The 18,992-nt window shown below is 38.3% G+C and overlaps 1 protein-coding gene across 1 annotated transcript in view; it reads right to left on the bottom strand.

Annotated features, from left to right (window-relative positions):
* LOC126418776 (phenoloxidase 2-like) overlaps window positions 1–16,511 on the bottom strand; it is a 147,176-nt gene extending 130,665 nt beyond the window's left edge. Inside the window, exon 1 of the mRNA XM_050085702.1 lies at window positions 16,446–16,511. Within this exon, the coding sequence (XP_049941659.1) occupies window positions 16,446–16,511 (66 nt within the window). The remainder of the gene's footprint in view (window positions 1–16,445) is intronic.
* Between the last annotated feature and the right edge of the window lie 2,481 nt (window positions 16,512–18,992).

Below are 18,992 nucleotides of genomic sequence, written 5' to 3'. Positions count from 1 at the left end.
AGAAGGGGCATCAAATCCATATCTTGCTTTTCAGATTTAGATGCTCCGTCTTTTCTCTCACTCATTTTACATTCATTAATGCCGGAGAGGTTCCGTTGACAATGCCGTGGTCGAATTAATGCCCCATTCCTGTCCTATCCAATTTCCTTGTCTCTTATGACGTAAACCGAAGACGTGGCATGTAGTCACACAAGAGATAGGCTCCCATTTTATGAGATTTAAAATGTTGAACATTGTTGATATGGACACTGGATAAATATTTAAAAGTCACTAGATTAGGGCATCCAAACCATTTTCGGAGAAAACGGGAACACAATGAGCCAGAATCAAATGCCTCCTCCCCCCACCAAATGTACGCAAGTTCCTTTAATTATTAATATTAATATTTTGTTAAAACATTTCGTTAACCTTATGACAGCCTATTTACTATCGATGAAAAAGATAAACACAAGTTTTCTCTATTTATTTCTGTAATATCTGTTTAATGGATGATGTTTAATATACACTATTAAAAATGTATTATGATTTTTCAAAATATGAAAGCCATGAAATTTTTAATATAAGAAAATTAAAATAAGCTTTAAGTATCACTGAGGGCTGGTAGACGGCATTGACTGCTCTTGGAGAAAAAAGTATCTTTCACTGTTTCAAGACTTCTTGATAATTTTGGAAATAGATTATAAACATTCTCGACCGCAAAAACATTTATTTCAATGGTGATCCGTTTAGGTCAGTATTTGACCATCCTCAGACCCCCATACGATGATGATAGGCGGTGGCGGTGAACGGAGCAGACTTGTGTGACTCCACGAACGTCAGTATTGCCATCCAAACAAATGTTTTGCGGTCGAGACTGTTTACAGTCCATTTTTAAAGTACTTTTAGTCAGAACTCTGTTTCTTCACGAGAGATGTTCTCAAAAATGACTTCTTGATCATGTCTTTATTCTTTTAGACCCACTGGAAAATTCTACACACTCGATTTTTTCAGTTGTACAGGATCTGTTGGATTGGTTCAAGAGAGTCCTCCTCCAGTCTGTTCCTTGCATGAGTCTACTGGATATTCATGAACGAAAAATTCTTTCTACGTTGGCATTACGGACTGATGTTGCAAACAAATACGTTGCACTTATTACTATCTCAAGAGTATTGCTGAAGACAGTCACAAAAAAAACTGACTCACTTTTCATCACACTGCAATGGTGCTTCGTCTACATTATTCTACTTGTAAAGATTTTCAGCGAAATTTTGTTATTATCTATAACTGATCAAAGAGGGTGGGGTCATCGATTTCAATTTTTCCTCTTCAAATAAGAAACTATCTCTTTAACACTTTCCCATTTTGGCGCTCCCTTCAATAACATCCAACCAAACACGGACAATAATGGTCGATATGAGGTGGTCCAACTACTCAGATATTCCATGCAAGTATCATACAATTCGCTAACTTCTTCTTTAAAGTCCTTTTCTGGTGAATGGGTTACTTCTGCTATTTTTAAGAACAGATTTAACATTAAATGGAATAAACTTCTGCTCTTTTCTCTTAGCAAAAGTTCAAGGGTATTTTTCGAGACATCTTTACCACTATTACACTTTTCGTGCTTCCCTCACATTTCCTTCATCCCAAGCCGCAAAGTGCTAAGCTTGATATGAATGAACCTTACGTAGGCTTCTCTTAAAAGATCGCTGAAAAACTATGCCAATGTTTTGGACGCTTTGTCCTCTTTTAGGAAGAAAATCTTTTAATGCCTCAAAAAGCCTGACGACTTGTTCAGCTGCTGAAAAAAGTGATAACCAGTGGATTTTCGAGTAAAACATTCCATCCATATATTTAGTCGCTACGCAATCGCAAAACTCTTTAACCCTCTCTGTTCTAACTGTGTACGTAGAAATGAACGAGAATACCTTTACAATGATAGTTTCAAGATCACAGCTTAAAGTATTACAGAGGTCTGTACGCCATTGTGTAAAACATGTGCAGGATAATCCATCCCTTAAAAAGATTTCATGCAATGTTCTCTTTAATTTGGTAAAAACTCTACATTTGCCTTCTATTTTTAAACCATCAAAGTTGGTGTTCGTACAGTCTTCACAAAATGTCACACATTCATTTTTTTTTCGAGATCAAACATTTCGGCAGTACTAATACAAAATATTGAAATTTCATCAGATGTTTTCATTAGCTAGGGAACTCACCTTCAAAAGTTTGGACTGAATTCCTTCGTTAATATCTAAAAGTTGAACAACAAACGGAAATATTTTAGCGGCTTTATGATTGCTACGATCAGGGGATATCCCGCATCTTGATGTACTCAGGGCTTTCCTTTAAGCTCTGTGGAGCAATAACTCCACTTACTAAGGCTGATACCTTAGTTCCTGCTCTACTAAACTTTTTTCGCAATGAAAGAATCATCAAACGTAATGCTATTAACCGCCCCTGGATTTGCATTCACGTTTCGGCATTGCGTTTTGTAACTCACTGGCAACAATATGACTAATACGAGATGCCACCGGTACAGCTCGTCGGACACAGCTAGTACACTATTCTGAAAATATCCGTGCTTAGTCGTGCGGCAGTAGGACAGTTATCGTAACTCTTCTCAATTTGCAAAGCCTGGAACTGTTACAGAACAGAATTGCTCTCCAGCGACAGTAGCTCTCAAATATATTATTGTTTAGTGCATCGAAGTTGACTCTGTAATTACTGTGGGACTACGGAGGTTAGAAAAATAGGGTAAAATGTTTTAACTGAAAGTGTTGTAGTCCGTTTAGTTGAGCGAAATCTCTGAAACCTTGTAGACCTTCACAAAATATATTTAAAAACAGAATTCCGGGACCTTCGGGCGCCCCGAAACAATTTTTCGGCAACGGTATATTACCATGAAAATTCGGCGCAATCCCGTTTATCCTGGTTGTTGGGTCACCCTACTATAATCGCTCTTTCCGTTTAGGGTTTTCAATATTTGTTGGAGTGAATATAAAAATCAAAGAGAAAAATAATGATGAGAAGATCGACGAAACTCGGCGAAGCCTGCGCTGTACTTGGGCCTATATTTGAGGCGATGATCAGTAACCGTGGAAATATCATTTATCAGTTTTGTGTGTCAGAATTGATGACGCTCATAAATCGGCATCGGACTTCACTATCACATAATTAAGCGAAGACAGTTTCGTTTTCTGGAAAGTGCCATGAGCACTTAAGGCTCCCACAATGGCGACGGATCCATCGCATCATCATATTAAAACGACCAGCAACGAATATTTGCTGAAAAATATTAAAAAATATTAGATAAGGACAAAGAGTAAATTAAATAATACAAGTGAATAAAATAAATCTTCAGATTTATATAATTCAAGCTAGTTAAACAATCATAATAAGCCATCACCTTTTATTACATCCGTTCACTGACAGGGCTACGACAGAAGAGTGCGAGTACAAGAGAGTAATGAGACACTAACGTTTGTTATAAAACAATATCGTGTCGTAAATAGTCACAGAACAAACCGGGTGTTTCAGAAGTGATGATCAATATTCAGGGATGTCACAAGATTGATCATTCGAAACAAAAAGGCAAGCAAATATGGGGTCTAAAACGTTTACCTTAAGAGGTAAGAGAAATTTATCTTCGATACTGCTAAACAAACTTCTTCTACCGCAAGCTCTTTGCTTTCCTTATTTTGGGAAGCGGTAGTATGGAACAAAACAAGGAAAAATGCCTAGTGAACATGTGGTCTAAAATGCGTACCCTAAAAGTTATGAGCACTTGTCCATTAAAAAGAGTTGTGTTTCAAACTAGCGAAGATGAACAAGTGCTCATAGCTCTTAAGTATGCATTTTAGAGCCTTTGTTTACTAGACAATTTTTTCTTGTTTTGCTCCTTACTACCACTTTCCAAAATATGGAAAGCATAAAGCTCGCAGTAGAAGAGATTTGTTGCACAGTATAGCAGATCAAGAATTGCCCGTAGCTCTTAAGGAATGCGTTGCAGAGCCCATGTTTACTTGACTTTTTTGTTTCGAATTATCATTCCTGTCATATCCCTGAATATTGACGATCACTTCTGAAACACCCTGTATATCAGAGATCAGGGAGCTGTGACTAATAAATTTTGGGATTACACAACCCCTGTGAATGGCGTTGGAACAATTCTTCACAATGAATTTGACAATGCCGTTCAACAAGTCACTACATAATGTCTATCCATTACTTTTTTCCCTTGAACTCACGTAAGAATAAGTACATTTTATCATATACATACACAAACCAACAAAATTTACTCAGAAAGGTAGAAATTGTTTTCTTACTTTTGAGCGGATATCTTTTCATTTCTTTATTTCTTTCTAATTTTTACCACCGATTGGTGTAACGGTAGACCACATGCCCAGGGAAGAAAGATGAAAGAGGCGACAAAAGTTGGTGGACAGTTCCATTTGGGGGAATGGCATCCAGGAGATGAGTTTCTTGTCCGTACTGTCCCTGGACGTCACGACTCGGCCAAAAAGTTATTTAGGTAGCCGTCAGATCTTCCACATAGGAGCAGAAACAATTGTACGACAGAATCTGTGCTGATTTTGCACAACTCAAGACGGTTGCGCTGAAATAAATGTTTTGAAATACAAAGGGTTTCTAATACAAAATGAAAGTTGAAATAAAATTAGCGGTTTGGCGCCATTGCTCGAGGGGGGGGGGGGGGGGGGGGGCTTGCGGGGCAGGTCCTGCCGCCTTGGTGCAGGTCTTATTACATTCGACGCCACATTAGGCGACCTGTGCGCCGGATGGGGATGAAATGATGATGAAGACAACACAACACCCAGTCCCTGAGGGGAGATAACCTCCGACCCAGCCAGGAATCGAGCCCGTAGGACGGCAATCCGTCAAGCTAACCACTCAGCTATCGGGAAAATTTATAAATACTGTAATAAATCGAAAGATATCTCAAGAGATTCTAGAATATCCTAGAAGATCTGCTCAAGGAACGCAAGTTTCTTTTAATCACACAACACAAGAAGTGCCCGGATAGTGTAACGTGTTACGAAAATCCAGACATAGTTCCTTATGAACTGTGACACTGTCGACCAGTAGGAAAACTTGATCACCTCAGAATTTTTGGAACAAGTACAGAGTTCATATAAACAAACAGTTTCTTTCGAAGTTTGATAACAAGGTTGTTTTTTTGTCAACTTGTAGGGTATGTCGATTTAGAGACTAGATTCCATAAAAAAAAAAGGTCATGAGTCATGATGTAAAATTTAAGCCAGAAGCTGTTTGTAATTTCCGTACTGATCATATTAAATTTGAAATTTATTGACAGTCTGTTCGCGGAGGAAGTCAAATAATGCAGAATCAACAGAATTCCTGAAAGCCAGCGAATTTTCTGATGAAGATAAAACTGGAGAGCAGAAGACAATGAAGAATACCATCATGAATAGACAGTGGCCATTTCTTGACACCAGTAAAAGTTATTGCTGATCAACATAAAGATCCAAACTGTTTTGCTGACTTACTGCACTCAAATGAAAAGGAAAAATGTATACAAACTATTAATGAAGAAATAGAAGGCTCAAGAGAAAAAATACGTTGGTGTTAGTTGAATGCCTCTCTAACTGGTTCAAATGGCTCTGAGCTCTATGGGGCTTAACATCTGAGGTCATCAGTCCCCTAGAACTTAGAACTACTTAAACCTAACTAATCTAAGGACATCACACACATCCATGCCCGAGCCAGGATTCGAACCTGCGACCGTAGCAGTCGCGCGGTTCCGGACTGAAGCGCCTAGAACAGCTCCGCCACCGCGGCAGGCCCTCTCTAATTCCAAAGTATTGACAATCTCTGGGTTCTACGTCGAAAAGTTGCATCTGACGGAAGCACTCTCTTCGAAGTCAGATTCGTTGCTAAAGAGTATATTCAGCAATCAGAAATTGATTATGAAGACGTCTCTAATCCTGCTGCAAGTTATGACACCATTCGTGTTTTTCTAGCGTTAGCTGCTTCAAAGAAGATAGTTTGAAACAATTTGATGAGAAGACGGCTTTTTTGAACGGAATACTTCCAGGAAAAATGTATAGGTGGAACAACCAGAAGGCTGTGAAGATAATGCATATAAAGTGTCTCTTGAAACGGAGTCTCTGTGGACTTAAATGAGTACCACCCTGCTGGAACAAACGTTTTATTTCACTCATGAGTAAGGCGAGTTTTCAAAACAGTGCTGCAGATCCTTGTAACTCCGGTCACGCCCACTTTCTACGATATATAAGTCGCTCTCAGACGTCCGACCCGTCAGTCGGCAGGACTCAGCGGAGGAGAAACACCCCTCTGAAGATGTCCAGCGCAGCTCTGGACGAAACGTTAGGAGTTGAAGAGTTTCATGGACCACGATCTTACATCCCGGAAGGTTTACCGGAAGATATGTCATCCGGTCGTGAAAGCTTTCGTACTAAGATCCTTGTTTGTTTTATCTTAAATACAATTAAAAAAACTTTATGTATCAATTCACGTTCATGGTGGTCTAACTGTTGGTAATGACAAAGAAGAAATTAAGGTTTTCTGAACACTTTCCAACGTGAATTTGATATAACAGAGAGGACTTGTAAATTTCCGTGGCATAAAAATATAGCAAAATGTCAATGGAACCATTACGGTAAATCAAGGAAAATACTCATAAACAAATATTGAAAAGGTTTCTAATGGTAGAATTCAACATGGTTTCAGCTCCCATTGGATATGAGGAAAATGATCAAGATGAAGCAGTTTCTTTCTCTGTCTCCTGTCGCGAGGCAATTCGATGTCTTACGCATCTCGTCCAGACATAACCTTCGCAATGAATAAAGCTGCTCGAGCTGTGGAAAAACCAACTACAGAGGACTGGAATCGAGTGAGACGCATATTCCAGTATCAGAAATGTACATTTAATTACGGTATTATTTGTGCAGAGAAAAAATTTGAGAATCTACGGTGATGCTGATTTTACTGGAAACAAGCGGACAAGACATTCAAAAACCGGCATTGTGGCAAAGTACTCTGTTGGAGCAATGTCATGGACAGGTCAGTTACAAAAGATGGGTGAACTGAAGCAGAAATTATTTCAGCGAGATAAGGATCCAAAGAATTAATTTGGTTATGTCATTTATTAAGTGTAGTAGTTGAAATGCAGGACAACCTCCAACATTTGATATTGACGATACTAGGGCATTAAAATTGGCAAAAAACTCTGAATATCATCGTCAGTCAAAGCGTATAAGGTCCAACACTTCTGTGTTCGTGAAAGATTTCTGAATGGTGTAACTATGTAGGAACATATATATGGAAATAATGAGTTAACCGATGTTCTGACAAAGCCTTTTGAGAGAGTTTGATTTAATTTACTGCGTGCAGAGACTGGCGTTCAGTATGGTAACAGTAACTCTTTATTTGTTTATTTGACTGATTTCTTATTTTTCCTTTTGGAGGATGTGTTGTGTCAAAAGGAAAAATGTTTTAGCGTTCACAATAAAGAGTTATTCCACGGTATTTTTTTAAACATTTTATATTTTTATATAACCCCGAAGTTCGTTTTAATTAAGAAGAAAAGCTGTATCTTGAGAAAATTTACCGTTCATAGATAAAACTGTTATGTTCAGACTTAATAATTTACAAAAGCTAGTGAACAAAATCTTCACATTTTACAGCAGGATTATCTTAGGTAGTGATCTGTTCTTTCGTACTTTTCTTACACATATGTGATTAATCTAAAATTCACACTATAAAAGCATAGGCTGCGTTCTTTGGTTACTTCAAGTTTCGCATATGTCATTTGCAAAAGAAACAAAAAAACCGTTAGTACATGTAATGATTTCTCAGATCAGAGAAAAAGATCGGTACCGTTAAACATGCACGTATCTTTTCAGATCTTGGTGACAATAAAGTCTTTTAATTTGATCAGATTTTGAAAAAGCGAACAGATAACTACATGGTTGTGGTGTGCTGACTATTCGATAGGGTTATTGTCATTTGCTATTTTTTAAATCTAAAGTAGACGATTTCGGATCCGATTTAAGTAGTACTGTTTCTCGAACTCAACATTTCTGAACATGGCCTAACCTACTGCAGTATGTATTTATTCTGATGCTGGCTTCATCAGTGAGTGCGACAAGTGCGTTCCTTACCTTTCCCTCCAGTACGGGTTCTTCTTTAGGAAGACGTGGCAATGGGGATTTATCCACTCGTTAGTTGCCTTATGGTTATTACGTAATTCTGCAGGTGTGTGTGTGTGTTGTTGTTTAAACAGGTAAATTATTTACAATATTTTCAAACGGTTCAATAAATTCCATCCGTCTTGTGTGTTGTGTGCTAGCATAAGCTCTATGAAGCGACTAAATTCTCTGGCAATACATTAAAGCGAATGGTGCCGGGATATCAAAATGCGCTTAGTACTGTTATTGTCTTGTAAAAAGTCATTCCATCTCTTGCACGCAAAATTCGACGCACCATCTGTGAGAACGTGACAGTCTTGCCAACTGTTGGTATGTAATGTTTGAGGATTCTCCTGATGAAAGTGGACGCTACCGCCGATCGTGTAGCATACAGCTTGCCATATTTTGAAAAAAAAAAAAAAAAAAAGGTCATTCAGAGCAACTAAATTGGAGGGGCAATCATTAAAACGGAGGCGATTTTTTTGATACAATAATTTACCAACAGCCGTATGTGAAACGTCCCATTTGAACAATTTATACATGACTGTGCTTAAACTGACACACAATATTTTTAGCGCAACGCAATCTGACTTTCAAAAATCCCTACAAACGAATGGCCCTGACTAACATTAACCTATACGTTTCACAAATCACTTACCTCACAAAAATCTTGGTTACTCGAACTGCAATACAGTGAGCACCACTACTGCCAGCTAAATAAAAGATTCAAACTACGGAAGGCACTAACTACTGATAGGGATAGTTAGCAAATGAAAGATATTAATAGAGAACAAACAATGTATTTACCTTAATATCATCAAAAGTCGTAATATATATAGGAGTTCATAACATCCATTCTTACAAATATCAAAACTCCGCCATTTCTCTCTCCACATCCACCACTGCTGGCGGCTCACCTCCAACCAGTGTTGCCAACTCTAAAAAACCCGAGTCACTAGATTCAATATCAAAAGTCGCTAGAAAGTCGCTAAAACTGATTTTACTAGGGGTGTACTGAAAACTTCGTGCTGTGAATGGTGCAATAAGCCAGTTAGGGGGGGGGGGGGAGTTAATAAAATATTAATAAAAATTTTCTCATACATAATTGCTATATTGTCTTAATTAAATGACGCATCGCTTGCAACAAGATACATATAAAATATGCTAATGTTTAATTATACATGTTATCATAATTGACGCAACACATAAATTGTTTTTTCAATCATAGTAGTCAAATATACTAGAAATATACAACTACATTTGTAACAAAAGAAAGCAAGAACGCAAATTAGGTTACAAAATATATACATACCGGTATGAGAGATATTCATCGTCGTCACTCAGAAGATCGAATAACTCTTCTGTTTCATGCTCTGACAGAACTGTATTTGATGTAGAGGGTTGAACGTCGCTCGAAAGATGATGTTGCAGTTCGACTGGTTTGGTCGCAAAGGAGTAACTTTTGTTCATTCCAATAAGCTCCAATACGTCTGACGGTATGTCAAAAGAGGCACAATCTTTATTTTGTTTCTTCAGCTGGTCTCTCAATATGATCAAAGCATTAATTGTCTTTAACGATGATCTGTTACGTTGTTTAGTTTTTATAATGTTCATAGAACTGAATATTCATTCCACTTCTGCATTTGAGTGCGGTAGGCATAAAACAGTCATTGCTAGCTGTGAAATCAAAGAAAAAGGATTCTCCCCTGCAGCATTTTTATACTGCAAAACCTCACTCCAAAATCGAACAGTGTTAGTAGTGTTATTCCACCTAATGAAGTTGATATTATGCCATTCTTGCAGCATACCGTCTATGAAATCGCCACTAAAACCCAATTCTTTGGCTACATCAGCTACAGCATTATTTTTATTCACTTTTAGTGTTTCTTCAACATTCAGCATTGACATTTTTTTCAGGATCGTAACGTTACTTGGCAGTCTTTGTTGAATTTCTTTTATGAGTTTCAGACTAAACTCAATGCATCTCTTCTTCAAATAAACTTTATTTTCTTCAGAGAATTTCTGTTTAAACATAAAGCCAAGGTTCGGATTTGCGTACATACATTTGCTTGGAACTGGTGTTATCAACAAATCAAAAGGGGGGTTCAAAGGGTTCTAAGCACTATGGGACTTAACATCTGTGGTCATCAGTCCCCTAGAACTTAGAACTACTTAAACCTAACTAACCTAAGGACATGACACACATCCATGCCCGAGGCAGGATTCGAACCTGCGACCGTAGCAGTCGCGCCGTTCCGGACTGAGCGCCTAGAACCGCTAGACCACCGCGGCCGGCAACAAATCAACAGTTGGAAAAACTATGTTTTGTCCGAGTGCATGAGAAATACAAGTGTAACTAGTAATTTAGTGGGGTCATTGTCCTTCTCCTTCAAAAGCTTTTGTTGTTATTTGTACGTCTTTTAAAGCATGTTTAAGGTAAAACATGTAAAGATGATTTGAGTCCTCACAATACATCTTGTACAAAAGATCAGCAGTGTAACAATTGTCTTGAACCATGGCAAGTGAAAAATGTAGCTTTAGTTCTTTCCACTGCTCCAGAATTCTTCGTATTGCTGGTTCACTTGAAAGCCAACGTGTTGCACAGACCTTCAAAATTTTTAGTGGTTGTTTTCCACAATTTATTGTCTCATAAACCTTTTTATAATCCTCCTGTCTTTTGGGTGAAATGGAGAACCAATTGTAGATTTCCCGTACAAGAAACTCTATGTTTGTAGGTATGGTATTCACTGAGGCGTGCAAAACTGCAAGCTGAAGAGAGTGACAAATGCAACGGATCAATACCAAATGCTTCAAACCATATTCTCTCTTGAGTTATTCGAAAAGCCCATTGCTTATTCCATCCATTGCAGAAGCATTATCTGTGCCAATTCCTACCATATTAGCGATTGGAAGTTTGAGATCTTTCAAAGAATTCACAAGAACAGCAGCCAGATTTCTTGCATCTGTAGTTTGTACTACAGCGAGTTTGAGAAATGTTGATCTAATGGTTTGGTTGTTTACCCTATAGTTCTGTATAACGATACCTAGCATTTTAAATATTGATACATCTGTGGATTCATTTATTGGTACACTGTATTTTTGGTTACCCATATTCTCAACCAATGGTTGTGTAAAATATGGAGCCAAAACTTCAGTTATAATGTGAGTGCACTTTGTACGATGTAATGCATGTTTCTAGCGCCCTCATTACCGGAAAACACCTTCTTGCACAGTATTCCTAAATGATCTACAGCTACAATAGAACGATGTTCAGCAATAAATAAAGAAAGGCCGCCTTCCGCTCTGCTTACTATTCTAACTGCAGTTTTCGGAAGAATTTTCACAGGTAAGGTGGTTTGTGTTTTTTTTAAAATCAATTTTTTTTTATGCTTAATAGTTTTCGAATGCTTTCTAATATCACACAATTTAGCATAAAACTCTGTTGCACATACTTGACATCTTGCCTTGGATAAGTCTCCAATGACTGGTTTCAGCTACCCACTGAATTCAGGTTCTGCTTCCCACACATCCCAATATTTTTGAGCGTACTGCTTCTTCTTCCGCGGTAAATCCATTATGTAAGCCACCACAACATAAGTTTCACCAATTTATACTCACTGAAAATACATTAAATCTCAGGTGAACTAGAGGTCATGAAACAATCTACTCACTCGGTAACTCGATATCAGTCCTATTGTTCATTGTTTAAAACGTAATAATGTCTGAGATACCCCCACCGAATTGTTCTTGCGTTACCACTGTGCATGTGGTAATAATTTGACTACGAGTTAACATTTCGAAAAATTAGAGGTTGCTGGACAGAAATGTATTTTATTATACTTAATATTACGTACGTTTTTGTTGAAGAATTATAGATCGATACGCTATCGACGATAACAGGCTAGTGGGTAATGAATAATGAATTGTTCTATAGTCATGGTTTTCTTACTCTGTAGGCAATTCCCACATTCAGATTTACTAAATGCTGAACAATGCTACATGATCTGCTAAGAACTTAATTTAGCTTAGTAAATCTAGAACAGAGTCAGTGGTAGGACCCATTCTACAGCTAAAATCTTAGTTTTGTTAATAAAAATACTGGCCCAAAATAGTTTTGATTTGTACTTCAAAAGTCGTCAGTACTACAAAAGTCGCCACATAAGTTGCTAAATAATTTTTGTCGCTAAAAAGTTTTTTTTGTCGCCAAGACGAAGGCAAAAGTCGCCATTTCTAGCGACAAAGTCGCTAAATTGGCAACACTGCCTCCAACTGCGCAACTCTACGCGCTGTTCACATCCAGCTGCCGCTGCCCAACACTACAATGGCAGACAACAATGCAAACTAGCCACAGACTGCACACAGCACAGCCAGTGATTCTCACACAGAGCGCTACGTGGCGTTACCAATAAGAACACCTAAACAGCCTACTTACATATGTATTGTAGAAATTTATTTTATGAACTTCATATATGCAACCAGTTTCGGCATACTCAGAAATACTGAGCTGGAGAAACAGTACTACTTAAATCGCATCCGAAATCGTCTACTTTACATTAAAGTAGCAATATAAATTCAGTTTCATTCAACATTTTGTGATACCGTTATCACCCCAAACATAATCAATATGCCAAACCAAGGTTTCTTTAAAAATATCAGGAATGCATACACCACACACTCCACTCACACACACACACACACACACACACACACACACACACACACAAACCTCTCTGTCTGTGTTGTCACCAGAAACCTTGGTATTTTGGATGCTGTAAAATTTCCACAGGTGGGTTTCATGTAAAGAGAGTTTTTATTTTACACCACCTCGGATTTGCATCTTGCAATGTAATCATGCTGTTATTCATAATTACATAGTATTGTTTGTAATGTGTGTCTTTCATTAACAAAACTCTGTAATCAGTTATTTGTTCTGTTAAATTTGAAGGGTCAGTCAGTCCTTGCGTTAGACACGACAAAGCTTCATCAACATTGTTCTTACCTCGAAGTCTGATTCCTGTAGAAAAACTGTCAACATGGTAATCCTAGCCCTTAACTTACGAATTGTGGACTCTCAGACCGCGCGAAAATTTTCGAACTCGCTCTCCAAAGCCAGTTGTGGTGGAATGCTTCTATACTCCCCCTACCCTCCTTAAATTGCCAAGCCTACGATGTTTTGTTGTCGGATGCGTTATCGCCTTCTGTGTTCGTTGTTGACATGTGCTATTGATAAGTGTTGAGTCTCCTGCGCCGCGCCTCGTGAACTACGAACCTGTTTTCTTCATTACAGTACCGTATAGCTCAAAATGTGTTGGCACAAATGTGTCATTTTCAACTTTCCCGAGTTTGATGAAATGGTTAGTCGGTATGAGGAAGCTGTTAGTAATATAGATCAAGAAGTAAACGAAAAAGGCGACGATTTTACATTAGTCAGTGATCACAGTCTTGCTGTCCGCCCCCCGGTAGCTGGGTGGTCAGCGCGACAGAATGTCAATCCTAAGGACCAGGGTTCGATTCCCGGCTGAGTCGGAGATTTTCTCTGGGTGTTGTGTTGTCCTAACCATCATCATTTCATCCCCATCGACGCGCAAGTAGCCGAAGCGGCATCAAATCGAAAGACTTGCACCTGGCGAACGGTCTACCCGACGGGAGGTCATAGTCACACGACATTTACATATACAGTTCTGCTATCGAACAAGAATATCATTCAGAGGAAGAACTTCTGGAACGTTGTGATAGGGATCTGTCTGTTTCTTTAATGAAGTACTTAAATACTGTTAAAATCGAATGTCTTCTGAGTGGTGATAAAAATGTAGTTCCTGGCAATGAATGTCAATTTGACAGACTCTCTTTACGTACCTGTCGGGTGGAAATTTTATGCGCAAATTTAAACCCTGGAATTTAGTTTTTTTTTTAAATTTATGTGTTACAATGGTTGTATAATTTACAGAATGTAATGAATACTCTAAGAGTCTATTTATGTGTACTATTTAGAAGAACCACACAAAATTATGTGCCTCTGTGTGATAAATAATAAAACTCTGCAGTCTTTGTTTAGTGCAATAAAATAAACTAGAGGCCTTTAAACAACACTTAAATAATTGTAAGAATAAATGTTATATAGCAAAAATTAAAAATTTCAAATTATTTTTGCATTACATATCGGTTTAAATGTAGGGATCCCAGAGACCCCATCTCGTGGTATACGTTATAGAAAAGTCTCCTCGCGAGGTAAGGGCTGGGTTGCAGTAGTTTATAGGTTAGTAAAAAGCTCAGAGGGTGGAGGTCGCAAAATATTTAATGTGTTTTCCATCAACATAATAGCTGAACTTCTTAAACAAGATCTTCTAACTCTGTAGCATAATATCCACGCTTACACTCGGAAAGCGTTGAACTACAGTACTAATCATGTTAAGTTCAAACTTTCTGTCCTTTTTAAACATCTAAAATAGACATGCACCGATTCCCCAAAAGCAGTGTTTCTTAACCTTTTTCAATACGCGATCACTTTCGAAGTAAAAATATTCTGGCGACCTCCAGAACCATAATAAAAGTATGTCAGCGATTTCAGAGGCAACGTATGTAATTTTCTTTCTATTAATACTATACTGATTGAGAAATCAAGTGATCTGCGGAGAGAGATATAATTATATTCTTTCGCCGCGGTAGATGCGTGGGGGCGAGAAGGAGTCAGCAGGGGCATAGTCGCGCGTTTTCGGTCACTACAATCAGTGTACGGACGTGATTATAGTCTTCGTGCTTCGCTCTGAACGAGCATGAAATGGACAAGTTTCTAAGATCTGTGAAGCCCTCCACGTCTGGCACAAGTGGCAGTGGCGGAAGCGAATCAAAATAAATAAAAAAATAAACTTTATGACAACAGTTATCTGGAGTATGGTTTTACTCTAATAAACACTAAGCCGCAATGTGTAATTTGCAGGGATTTATTGTTACATGAGAGTATGAAACCATCAACGCTTCTGTATCACCTCTCAACTAAACATTCCAAGGAAGCTGGTAAACCGTTGGAGCAGATGATCGTCATGAAACTTACGTTAACAGCCATGCTGCAATTGCGGGTCGCAACCCACAGGTTGAAAAACACTGCCCTAAAAGAATGCGCCCGTGGCAACGCAAAAATCTCTATTCATATCAGGACAACATAGGATTTCAGAATTTCCTAAAGTATCCTTTACTATGTCGAAATCTGCTTCACAATTTCACGACCGGTGCCATGCGACATTATTTTTTAATAGTGCCAACATGGAGAGCTGCATCAAACCAGTCTCAGGACTGAAGACGACAACACCAACATCAGTGCCAACAATGTTGACTATTAAGCAACTGTCCAGAAACAAAACGACAAGAAACAAACAAATGCCAAGAAAAGCTTTCAGCTGCAGTTTTGTGTTCGGAACTGGAAAATTTACTGCACTTATCGTACCAGGATCAGGTGTACTCGTGCAGGAGACGCATGACTCAAAAATTTTATTTCCTCACGACCGAACATTGATTCCTGCAAGTTAACTGTGACTCCAACTTTTGAAAATTTACGTAATGTACGGTCCAATTATTCAAGGTGTACTTCCCATGTGGCGGTTCCACTCAAGTTGTCATCAACATATAGTCTTACTTTGTCTAAGAGATTTGCTCCGAGAACTGTATTTAGTGCCACAATAAATACACCAGAACTTTCGTTAAGTCCAAACGGTAAAACACAACGTTAAACTTTTGCCAGCATGGACAAAAGCTGTGTATTTCCTAGACTCATTCGACAATAAGACTTGGCAGGAGAAACAGTAACGATATAGGCTAGTCAAAAGAATACTGCATGAAACTTTTGTAATCGCTGTTCTAGGTTTTCTGCTTGCATGCAGATTGGTATTATTGTTTTATTAATGGCATGCCATCTTTACTGCTAATAATGGACTACAATATGGTGAACGTGATGGTTCAATTACTTTTCACTGACGCATTCATCTTATTTGCCGATAAACAGCCTCTCGTTCCATCCATGGCATGGAATATGGTTTACGGCAAAATGTATCACATGGCGTCACGTCCTGGTGTACACCTACGTGTTTATTACACCAGGTTTCTTCTCAAAAACACCTAAGCATTTCAAAAATGTGTTTCTTAAATCTAACTGCTGTTGGGAATCCAGTTAAGATGATTCCATTGCCTTATCTTGTATATATGCTTTGTTATTGTCATTGTCACCATAGTGGATTGAGAAACAACAGGTACACTCTCTGCCTTTAAAAATTTTACTTTAATTACCTGGTAGTACTTACCGTATTCCACTGGGATTTGTATTAAATCTTCTCCAATATCCTTGCCCTTCATGCGTAAATAGCACTTACCCAAAGAATAATCTAATTTTACACCCTTCTCCCTACAAAACTGTATACCCAGCAAGCAGTCGACGATAACATTTCTTAGAATCAGGGACAGCCATAAGATCACTCCGTTTCCGACAACAATGTTTACTTGTTTCTGCCACTTGACAGTTTGCGATTTAGCTCCTAAAGCTTCAGGAATACAATTTTGTACAGGGTGGATGGGCACTATGTCTGCTTTTTTAACAGGTTTTGTGTTGAAACATTAAAAGAGGCATCTGTTACTTCTACTTTTGTAGGATTTTTTCCCACTATGGCAAGTATTTAGATTTGTACTAAAACTTATGTATGTTTAGTGTTCAGAGATTGCCCTTTAATCAATTCATCTCTGATATCAAAACCGTCATTACACATTAAGAGATCGACGTGATTGCCCCCACCCTCTAATAGATCGTCATCAGAGGGCTTAAAGAGATCTAAAGAATTTGTCACAATTTGGTTATGGTTGTCCGATTGTGGCTTATGAATCACATCAGGGAAATTTAAGGACAAGACGTAATTCTGTCAGCTAGTGTCAGGAGAACCATGGGACATCTGTGAGTAATTGAGTAATTTTTATTCTCACTTGGTTGTGGTTCGCATTTCGAAAATCCCAGCACCATTGTGTTTATTTCTGTAGAATAGTCCACCTGCACTTCCTTGGTGACGTGGTATCGATTACTGTACTTTCTTCTGCTTACGTTTCTGGTAGCGCGTACGCTGGTCAACAAGCCGTGCGTCACACACATGTGACGTGCAGATAACGTCACCTGAGCAGCGCGGCAGCTATTAGGGGGGCTACACTGTGTTCATTATAGGAATAAGAAGGATGTTAACAGTACACCACGCATTATTCCGCGTTTGCTGGAATCTCAGTGGATTTCGTTTCAAGTGGAGCGGAAGCGAAGCTGTCTCGAGTATGGTTGAGTATGATAATAAGGAGGTGTTACTTACAGCCAGTTGTCAGTAATTTCTGAACTCCTCCCATATCCGAATCTGAAAAAAGCCATTTCAGTACTAGAAGTGCAATACTGGAAGTCCAACCTGCTACAATGAAAACGACTCAATCAACAACAGAATCCACGAAGCTGTCCAAGCGCCAGATCAGTTCTGTTGGGCTCATATTTCAGTGATATGGTAGCAACTGTAAAAATGCTGTGCTCGATGATGTGAAAATTATTGCTTTCCCTGTTTTCACGACACTAATCGCTCGTGTGACAACACATTGGTGCTAAAAACAATGGACGTAGTCCAAATTAAGAGGATCTGGTTTAATATTTTTGTCCTAAAATTTGATTTGTTGCGCTTTCTTGGTTTGAAAAACGTTTGCTAACGATATTTTATAAAATATCGATAACGAAGAATTCATATTTCCAATGAAAACTGGAATTTTATGTGCAATATGTAATAAGAAACATGAAGGCGTGCATTATCATTAAAATAATGATTAGAAAGGCGTTAATTAGCATATATTTGATGAATTTTACGTTTAAAATATGTAGATTTTCACACTGAACGGAACTGGAACTATAGAGACACTGGAACTACAGAAACGCGGATTGTACAGGATTACCATTCAACAACGCAACCGATTCAGCTATACATCCCGCTTAAGGTCGCCCCTTAACTTCAGCAAATATAGTTCCTCAAAAAACTTCGAAGATGATTATTTCTGTAAATTTGTGAAAAAATTAAGAACAACCTATTTCTCGCCATTTTTTATGATGTTCCACGTGCATGTTTCATTACAGAGAAGGAAGCAGCTTCGGCCATTTTCACACTACGTTTTAACAGCGCGACAGTCAGAGCACAACAGTACGGACTGAGACAGTAGACGATTTTTGAAATAAAAACTACACAGCTAAAGTAAGATTAGGAAAAACGTTGATGGCTCTTAATACAATAAATATCTTAAAGCTTCATTTGCTGTAATGCAGTAATAAGTAGGGATCGGAAAAAATCGTTTAAACGATAACGCGGCGAATAACGCGAATTTGGTGGTTTTTAAAGAAATAACGCGAATTCAGCTGCTTTCAAGGAGGTAACGCGAATTCGGCGGTTTTTAAGGAAGTAACGCAAAATCGGAGTTTTTCAACAAAATTTCTCTCTGTGCTCGTAAGAAGTGTCGTAAATCTAATGACGTTTGATGTTAAAATGTTCTATGTTCAACTGTCGCACTACTTTTTGCAGTCGTGACGTAACTAGTGGCCTTTCGACTATCGACTTTTGCGATGGCGTACGAACGAACACTGTGTGAATTTCGGTTATCTATTTCTTTTACAATGTATGTGCCGCAGTTTGCCGTTTTAAAGCAATGGCGCAATGAAAATCTATCACAAACACAGAACCAATGTTTATTAAATGCGGTTAATAACGCAGCAACGATATAAGGCTTGAAGAAATGTGATCATTGAGACGAGACAGTAACCGAGTGAGTAACCCATGACGT

Source organism: Schistocerca serialis, chromosome 9 (assembly GCF_023864345.2).
Source record: "Schistocerca serialis cubense isolate TAMUIC-IGC-003099 chromosome 9, iqSchSeri2.2, whole genome shotgun sequence".
Lineage (NCBI taxonomy): Eukaryota > Metazoa > Arthropoda > Insecta > Orthoptera > Acrididae > Schistocerca > Schistocerca serialis.
Note: the sequence above shows the minus strand (reverse complement) of the source record. Positions and strands in the feature narration are given on the sequence as shown.